The sequence below is a fragment of the Atta cephalotes genome, assembly GCF_000143395.1.
Source record: "Atta cephalotes unplaced genomic scaffold scaffold00058, whole genome shotgun sequence".
Lineage (NCBI taxonomy): Eukaryota > Metazoa > Arthropoda > Insecta > Hymenoptera > Formicidae > Atta > Atta cephalotes.
Genome location: NW_012130122.1, coordinates 723025 through 732448, shown reverse-complemented (window position 1 = coordinate 732448; position 9424 = coordinate 723025). Strand labels below are relative to the sequence as shown.

The following is a 9424-nucleotide window of genomic DNA, read 5'->3' as shown; positions in this document are numbered from 1 at the left end:
TATAATAGATTACAAGTACACTTCTCTACTTACAATGGGATTTTGTTCCAAGACTTATAAATTTGATCATAAAGTGAATTGATATAATAATCAAATAATAATCGTATAATACTAAATATATATATTTTTTTTAAATGTGCGAATAAAGCATTTGTAAAGTCAAATCGAATTGAATCCAGTATGATTCAAATTCGAACTATTCGCACACCTCTATTTTTTCTCTTCTAGTAATAGTATTTGTAATTCTGTATAACCATTATGGATATAAATAATTACATATGTAAAAACGTAAATTAATGCCCATTAATATACATATAAATTAATTTTAATCTCTCAACTTATTTTTCATCGTTTTCTAATACATATTGACAAAAAATAATAGACATCAGCTTATTTTTATATTGTCAAGATAATCACTCTGAGTATACTAATGAAAAAGTGCATGCTCGTTATTTATTAATAAGATATTAATCTAATTAAGATATTAATGCAAACAATTTGTAAAAATTAAAATTTATATATAGGCTGATAAAAAATATATAGGCAATAAAAAATTTTATATTGGAAGATTTATATAAATATTAAATATTCCAACTATACTCATATACTTATAATACTTTCCAGCAAAAGACAATGTAATACAGTGATCACTTCATCTTTGTTTAACATTGGCAATCGTTGCAATAGGAATATAATAATTCACTTAATTGTTACACTGGTTGTGATCCATTTAACGCTGCGAATACTTCATTGACCAATCAAAAGAAAGAATTTTACGAATTGACTAATCTAAGGTGGTGACTAATCTCGCTACAAATGCTTTGAAATGTTTGATGAACCAATTAGAAGAAAGAATTTTACAAACGGATCAGAAAACATTATATCATTAAAAAAACATTTCAAAGCGTTTGTAGCATCGCGTTGACCGAACTCAAAGAATGCTTTCAAACATTTGCAGAATGAAGTCACTTTATCTTACTCATCCAGTGATTTGGATCGTACCCTGTCATCTATCGTCTTATTGGAAAGCATCCTTAAATAAACATGCAAGTTTTTATTTTCTAGCATGTTCCAAAATAAAATATTAGTACATCGAATTAATTATTTATTAGATATATGATTTATTTTCTGTTGCTCCACTAGAACTCTCTTTTTCGCTTTCGACAAGTATCAAACGTATACCTATCTCATTTTAAGTTCCAAAAGTACACTAGTTCAGCCACAGAAAACGGACTAATAGTTTGCTTACATTAATGCGTGTATATGTAAATATAATAAATCACGCGCGCGCGCGAATATAAATTCTATCAATATATGTACTTACTTATAAATCCACCGGCGATATGAATTAATTTCCGATCATAGTCTGTAACCTGAGGCATTGAGGTCCAGTGTCCATACATACTTACTGTATATACATAACATGAAACAAAATTCAAAACTGTAATTATTATTCAATTATCTACCGAATATATCCTGATAATTACATACTTATACAATTTAACGTTCGTAGAGTTTACGCGCGCCCACTCCGCCATGTTACTTTCTTTTGTTTGGAGAGAAGCACTTGATTTCGACGCGCATGCGTAGAGAATCCGAAACTCTAGCGCCAACTTCCAACAGTATCAGGCATGTCTACTTCATGTGCCTGTTAAAATTTAAGTGATTGAGAATGAGAAACTAATAAAATACGATACTAATTTCATGATTTATTAGTTTTGTAAACATGTACATATGTTTAAAACTTAATAATACTCGATTTTTATTTAAAACTGATTTTAATGTTATCATCCGAGTTTGATTATCAATAGAGTGATAACTGCAGAGAAAAAAATTGTAATTTTTCAACAATATATAAGATATTAGCATTATTTATAGCATTGATATAATAAAAAATCGAATTTAATAATGTATTATTGAAATATTTATGTTAATAGTCATAATAATAAATAAAAAACCACGGACCGAATCACGAAAATTTGCTCAAGACCGATGATCTTTAATAGTATCTCGTCGATTTTGCAGATGACGCAGGTAGTCATAGTTTAGGTTGGTTTAAGCCGTTTAGACTGGTCAGATAGGCTCAGCCACAGTCAGGTCTGATTTGATTTGGTTGAGTCAAATTTGATAAGTCAAACAGATTGTGCTTAGATTATTATTCTTATTTCGTTCTAATTAGTCCAAGATCCTGCATTTTGATTTGTTTATCATTATTCAATGTTCAATGTTTTTCAATATTTTCTTACTGTGATCAAAATAAATTGGGCTAGGTATGAATAAAATTCACTGAAGACATCAAGACAGGAGTGTTACGTGAATTTTTTGAATTAAAGATAACTATAGTTATAAATAAGAATTAGAATGACGCCGCCGATGGAAAGAATCCAAATTTTGGAGACTATCGAAAAAGACATTGTAGTGTGTTTACAAAGTGCAGGTAATTGTCTTTATGATCTACTTATGCCTATTTCCACCAATGTAGATTAACTTTAATCTCGGTTCAACTCACTCTTCGTTTTTTCTAATCTTTAGAACTAGAAAAAGACAAAAAGTAAGTTGAATCGAGATTAAAATTAATCTTCATTGATGGAAATAGACATTAAAGAGCTTTCCAGAGAAATCAAGAAATACATTGATACAAGAATCATTCTGCATTTGTTTCTCACTGAACATAAGATAATATACCTCTTATTAGAGAGTTCCTATAGTGGATACTTTTCATTTAGGCCTGATTGCATCAACATTAACTTTAACTTCAAGCGAGACTTAAAACTCTCTCTTTGTCTCTGTCTCTTTTTCACTTTAAAACGAGATGGAGAGTTTTAAATCTTGCTTAAAATCAAAATAACATTGCAACTTAGTGATACAAATTGACCCAACTATTGTTTTATCTTTGTTTATTACTTACTGAAATATTAAGAAAGATAGAATGATGTTTGTATCAATTTGTTACTAAATGGAAAGCCTAGTATGAATTCCTGGTATATTAAATAATGTACTTGCATCAAACATGCGAAACAAAGCTGATAAATACATAAAGAAAGAAAACGTGAATATTAGAAGGATTTGATACAGACAAGATGTATGTACTTTTATGTTCAAGATATTTTTATATTATACAGGACAAGCTTGTATGGAATTGAGCAAGGAAAAATCAAGCTTGAAGCAGGCAGAGTCGCAAACACATCAATTCTTGAAAACTCTAGGACAATTGGAATCTAAATTAAGTGAACAGATTAATTATCTCACGCAAGTTTCTACTGGTATGTATATTTATTTAACAATATCATTACCATATCTCTTTCAATATATGTTTTTAATAAATGTTTTTCACAGGCCAACCACACGAAGGTTCCGGATATGCAAGTCAAAAGGTACTGCAAATGGCGTGGCACAGATTGGAGCACGCGCGAAGTAGAGTTAACGAATTGGAACGTATAAAGAACAAGTTACGATAAGTACATAATATTCCTCAATTCAAAATATATATATTGTAAAGACGAGTAATATTACATTAATGTTGCTTGTGATAACTCATCTAAAGTTATAATAAAATTACATACTTTTATCAATTAGAACTTTTCTTACCATCCTGTTTATATTGCAGTAGTCATCGTAAATAAAAACAAATTTGTAATAACCATTTTTATTATAAATTGCATATAGATTATTTTATGACTGCGCTCATCAAAAAAGTAATCTGATAAACATTTTGTGCTGATTAAATTATATTTTTAGATTTTAAAGAAATAATTCTATCTTAATTATTTAAAACTATTGTGCAATCAGCGCAAAGTACTTAAAGTTGCTTTTTTACTGAATGCAACAAATGTTAATCTTATAATACAATTTTTTTTAATATTTTTTATTACGAGTGTACAACATGCTAAAAAAATACATAAATAATTTCTTTATATGCTTTTATCTTATATTTATCATATATATATATATATATATATATCATAAAAATAGTAAACTTTATGAAAACATTCCAACACGCGACATATATTATGCGTTTTATGATTAAAATTTGCATGTATGAAATGAGTATCGTAAAAAATTTATTTTTGAACACTTCTTTCTTGTGATTCTTTGATGTTATCGATATCCTTATGCATCTATAACTCCCATGCTACGTTTTACCGTAGCAGCTAATGAAAGTCGCGATCTTCTCTCCTCGTCTAATTGTTTTGTTAGTAGCGACATTTGCGATTGTAAGTCAGTCATTTGATTTTTTAAGGTTTTAACTGTTTCCGATAATGTCCTGTGTATAAAAAGTACATTAATGTATGTATATACATAATAATAATAATATACAATAATATTATATTAACAATTTTTGATATAACATATGTATTGTGAATATATTATGTAATTTTTAACTTACAGCATAATAATTAAAAAAAGAATTCTATTTCTTCTTTATTTTTTAATTAATTTAACCAATAACATAATGATGAAGTATTTCTGGTACAAATTGATGCAATTTTTTTATTTTTACAAAAATTATTAAATTTAAATATATTTGTTTCAAAGAGAGAAAAATGTAGCTTTTCCAAAATATTTTTCAATATTTTATACTCACTTGTCATTACAATATTCCCAATTGCCTCTGTTATGTGTTAATGATATCCTATCCCGTGATTTTTGTGATTCATAATCTAGCATTGCTAAAAAATAAGCATAATTTCATCATAATATAAAAAATATTTTGAAAAATTTCAATAGTTCTCAATTGACTTGTAGAAACTTACAATTAGACTCTCCAGAATGTACAGTAAATCTAGCATTGACAGAAAGACAATAACCTTCTATTACTTTCAATATAATCGCATCTTCTTCAAATTGTCGCTCATCTGTAATGTAGAATATGCAATAGAAAATAAATTAAAAACTTCGTGTATGTTTGATATTTAATACTAAAGTAATCTTACTGCATAATCGTGGTGAGCGTGATGTATCTGTAGTAGTATCTAATTTTCCAAAATTCTTAAGAGAATATAGGGGAGGAGCAGGTCTTAGTGATGCAATACTCCAAGGTGTCTTAATCCCTGGAGATGTACAATGTTCCATCGCCGATCGTTGGTGCTTTCCGTTCAGCTGATTGTTCGTCTGCTATAATATGTATGCATCATTTGTATAATATTTCAATAATATCGCATAATTACGATTGTTTCTATCATATACATGCACAGACTAAAAATTTCTCTGTTCGAACGTTATTTATGTTATAATTTATACATTTATATATTTTTTCTATGGTTCTGCAGAGTCTAAAAAAATATTTTTAATATAAAAATATTTTTTAATGTAAAGATACAAGATAGAAAAGAGAAATACTATGATTATAATTGAAGTGCACGACCTATTTGAAGACTAAAGCTGTATATTCAAGCTAACTAGAATCTTTTGCGAAGTGAATGATGGATGACGACGGAATAAAAAATAAAGGCATACGCATAAAAATTGGTGATATTTCTTGAGAGACTATTCTATAAAGTATAATGTATTGTGTTAGTAAAGCGATAGCTTACTTCACACAACATGGCTGTGAAATAAGAGCATACGACTTTTGGTAGAAAATGATAATTAGTAAAAACACCAGCATGGTTAAAAAAACTGAAATGATCAAAGGAACAGCCATGCCATGGAAGCTTGCCTTGTTCTGTGCATCCAACTATCGGGATAGATTTCTTGAGCCACCAATGAGCATATAATCCAGATGAATACACTTGATTTGTTGGCTCGTCATATTCCTCTATAATTGGCTGTATTGGACGAACTATGCGTCTCCCGATTTTTTTAATTACGCACTGATGCGCATATGGTATCGGTTGCGTATATCTTTTTTCTTGTACATTTCCATAATTTATCAGAGGATGAACTAATACAGTCTCTTGAATTTTCTTCCCACTATTATCATTAGCATCATTACCAACATCATTAGGTCTCACAAAAGTTGGACATTCATCAATAATTTTAGACGAAGCCACCGAGTGAGCACTATCTCGAGGCGTAGAGCCAAATGGCGAAGTGCAAATACATTGATGTTCAAACTTATTCTCATCATTATCACTTTCACTATGAGATGTTCTTACAGGATCTGTATATTTAGTATGACTAGATGTATATGACTTGTAACAGGAATTAATTTCAGATGAACGTAAGTGATAACTCTCGGCCATTCCCGAATCTGAAGACCGTAAGCTAATATTTACACACGTTTCTCCAAATTCTTTCCCGATGTTATTATCGCAGTTATCATTCTGATTAGAATATTGAACTGGGACGTCTAAGTTTTTTGAAAACTCTTCGATAGCTCTCAAATATTTATAATTTACAGTCTGATCTCTATCATGTGAAATTTCCAAATGCTCCCGACAAAATTTATTACATGTTTGAAGATTTGACGTATACGACTTGCTTGACGCGAGCGGAACATTTGGCAGGACGTGACTCATAGCACCAGCCGGTAAACTCTTACTAGTCTCGAAAGTACATCGATTGTCGCAATCAACTCTCGGTGCGAAATTCGTGAGTGAAGAAGTGCTCGCTAATCCGACAGTACTAAGATCAGTATTATCTAACACATATCTAACGTCCAATATTAATGAAGATTTACGCAATATTCGTGACTCCTCCTTCACATTATTTTCATCGAATGTATCTGATATCTCGGATTCTTCGCTAGTGTGAGTAGGAAAAATAGTATAGGTCACATTACATTTTCTCATTTTCACGTTAGTTAAATCTGGCTTCAGGATATATTGAATATATAATAATTTCTTCATCAATTCAGGATATATGACTTTTCTCCTCACGAGCTTCGCAAAATATCTCGAGAGTCGAGCGTACGGAGGATGATGACAACTCACACGAGGCGTGGTTGGTGATTTCAAAAGGCTAGTGCATTGTTCTTGAATTAAGAGATTGATCCAACGCTGTCTCTCTTCCCTTGTAGCGCACAGTACGACAATGCTTTCAATCATTGGTCCTTAAAGCATACATATCGCATTTCATTATTATATAATTATTTTAAGAAATAATTGCTATCTTGTGAACTTAGAAACAAAGAATTGATATATTTCTTTATTTCTATGTTAACAAAATAACATTTTTTATTTATTTTGTGAACTAGAATCTCTCTCTCTCTCTCTCTCTCTCTCTCTCTCTCTCTCTCTCTTTCTCTCATGATATACTTGAATAAAACATTGATAGTCATACCAGTGATCTCCAGAGCATTTCTTATATCGTCTGTATCTTCAATTCCAGTTACATTAATGCCAGTTAATGGAAGTTTTCCCTATGAATAATCACAACATGAATTAAAATTTATATATTATGTTTTTAAAGCAATGTGACAGAGATGTTTTCAAATCTACCTCGTAAATAAAGGAACTCATCCTAGGACTGGTGCTAAGAACCAGCAGTGTGGTAGGAAATAAAACAAAGTATCTATCTCTACGATCTACGCCAGTTGCTAAAGTAACAGATCCGACGTGAATAATTTCGCCTAGTGAATTTAATTCTTCACCTTCCCAACCTTTGATTCCACTAGTTAATATTTGGAGTGCTAATTCACGCTGCTTACGTATGGAAGCGCAATGATCCTACAAATAAAATGGATCAAGTAAATTTAAATTTAACATCAATTTATCATTTTTTGTTCACATAATGAAGATGTAGATGAATTATCATACCGCAATTTCTCTATATATTGTTATACTTCGTTGAGTATCTCCTCTGTCAGGATGATTTTTTTCAGTGTATCTTTCTAATTCTTGAAGCATAGCAGAGTACTTATCTAGTCTTCGAAATGGTTTGCTAAGACCAGTAGTTAATACTAATATACCAGGTGATATTGCTCCACTGCGTTCCATAAATTCATTTAATTCATCTCTAAAATAATAATGCATGATTAATATATTTGCAATCAATTATTATCTTTCGGAAATCATAATACTGTTTTAATCCGTATATATTATTTTCCAGTAGGATTCCATATTGAATCAGTATGCTAAAAGTCATTTGTCAAACAAAAAATTCAAATTTGTTTCTTGAAATTGTCATTCTGTAATATTAGGAATATTAGAAATTTTTAATGGAAAAATAATAGTAATAGTAAAGTAAAATATGAACTTAATCACAAAATAACCAGAGACAAATCATAATACTGCATCATCTCTTGAATAGCAAAAATTTTCATAAAAATTAAGATTCGATTTGTAGCATAGCATTCGAATAAAAAGTATATTTTTGAAAAGTACCTACCTGTATCTATCTAATATGCAAACAGCTTGTGGATGATTGTTACAATATGTAGTATGAATAGACTTTAGCCTCAGCGCAATCGTTAGGAACAGATTTCCTACTCTTGCAGAGAGTCCTTGCAAAACAGTTCCTTCCAAATTTGCTAATAAACATTGATGAGTCTCCAATACCTCGTGAATGTTACCAAGTAGCTGCTTATACTCGTCTTTCTTCAGTCTATGTAAAATTCCAAATTTGTATCATACAATATATGTAATATATTTTTTTCTTATTAAACAACTGACTTACATAGTTGATGTTTCAAGAGGTTGTAGAAAATTATTTACTAGTCCTTGCAGTTCAGCTACATTCACTCTTTCAGAATCGACAATATCCTTTAATACTATATCACGATTAAGTTTTTGATGCGCAGGTGACTCTTGCGGACTCCTTTCTGGAGATGTTTTAATTGACGCATGACTACCATCTGTATGTATATTATATATATAATATATAAAATATATACAATTATTTTCGACCTTAAAGTATATTAAAATATATACAGAATGTTAAAAAAACAAATTGTAAATGGATCAAATTGTACACTGTTTCAGTTATTAAAATTAAACAGATTCAAAGAGTATCATACCTGGAGCTCTATACTCCTTGACATAATTCGAAGGGAACCAACCAGTCTTATCATGCAACGTGCCCTCCCACCAGCCTTCATCGTCCACTTGAGTTATCGTTATTACATCTCCTTTCTTGAAACATAACTAGAAAAAACAAAAACATTGCATACAATACACATACAAATACATTTTTAGCAATAGTGATAACTGCTCCATATAGAAATATTCAGAACAATCTTCGAGAGAGGGGAAAAAGAGAAGAAGAATTCCACATACTTCATCGTTATTCTTTCCTTTGAAAGAGAAAAGCGCCGTGACGAATTTTGGAGCATCGGGCTTCGACATAACTCTCGTATTCATTAACCATGAGACGTGGTAAAATATCGAGGAATTAATTCCGAGATGACACCTTCAAGCATTGTTCTTTCACGAACAACACTCTCAGCCTTCAAAGCAACCTACATAAATTCCTCGAATGCGAAGATGTTTCGACGAACTGTAACTCCTATTTTTAAGAAAATCCACTGCGTCAGAAGTTCGAA

The 9424-nt window shown here is 30.5% G+C and overlaps 2 protein-coding genes across 3 annotated transcripts; one reads left to right on the top strand and one right to left on the bottom strand.

Moving 5' to 3' along the window:
• Positions 1-2299: 2299 nt before the first annotated feature.
• LOC105623474 (mediator of RNA polymerase II transcription subunit 11) lies at positions 2300-3568 on the top strand. Of its 2 annotated transcripts, XM_012204869.1 has the most exons (3): positions 2300-2437; positions 3123-3263; positions 3337-3568. In XM_012204869.1, exons 1-3 carry the CDS (start codon positions 2362-2364, stop codon positions 3456-3458), a joined length of 339 nt encoding a protein of 112 aa, XP_012060259.1. In that variant the 5' UTR covers positions 2300-2361; the 3' UTR covers positions 3459-3568. The 2 variants fall into 2 exon arrangements, with proteins under 2 accessions (XP_012060259.1, XP_012060258.1); XM_012204868.1 differs by having other exon boundaries at positions 3123-3418.
• A 542-nt stretch (positions 3569-4110) lies between these two features.
• Positions 4111-9227, bottom strand: LOC105623516 (rho guanine nucleotide exchange factor 7). Its single transcript, XM_012204908.1, has 12 exons — positions 9159-9227; positions 8900-9026; positions 8560-8737; positions 8272-8487; positions 7701-7899; positions 7383-7610; positions 7225-7303; positions 5535-6994; positions 4935-5115; positions 4755-4856; positions 4586-4670; positions 4111-4264 (listed from the first exon to the last, which is right to left on the bottom strand). The coding sequence occupies exons 1-12, from the start codon at positions 9225-9227 to the stop codon at positions 4111-4113; spliced, it is 3078 nt and encodes a 1025-aa protein (XP_012060298.1).
• Between the last annotated feature and the right edge of the window lie 197 nt (positions 9228-9424).

Excerpts from the sequence above, each read along its gene's own strand:
- LOC105623474 (XM_012204868.1), top strand. The coding sequence starts at position 2,362 with ATGACGCCGCCGATGGAAAGAATCCAAATTTTGGAGACTATCGAAAAA. Across the intron at positions 2,438-3,122 it reads AGTGTGTTTACAAAGTGCAG|GACAAGCTTGTATGGAATTG; the intron begins GTAATTGTCTTT and ends TATATTATACAG.
- LOC105623516 (XM_012204908.1), bottom strand. The coding sequence starts at position 9,227 with ATGTCGAAGCCCGATGCTCCAAAATTCGTCACGGCGCTTTTCTCTTTC. Across the intron at positions 4,857-4,934 it reads ACGCTCACCACGATTATGCA|ATGAGCGACAATTTGAAGAA; the intron begins GTAAGATTACTT and ends TCTACATTACAG. Across the intron at positions 4,671-4,754 it reads ACATTCTGGAGAGTCTAATT|CAATGCTAGATTATGAATCA; the intron begins GTAAGTTTCTAC and ends CTTATTTTTTAG.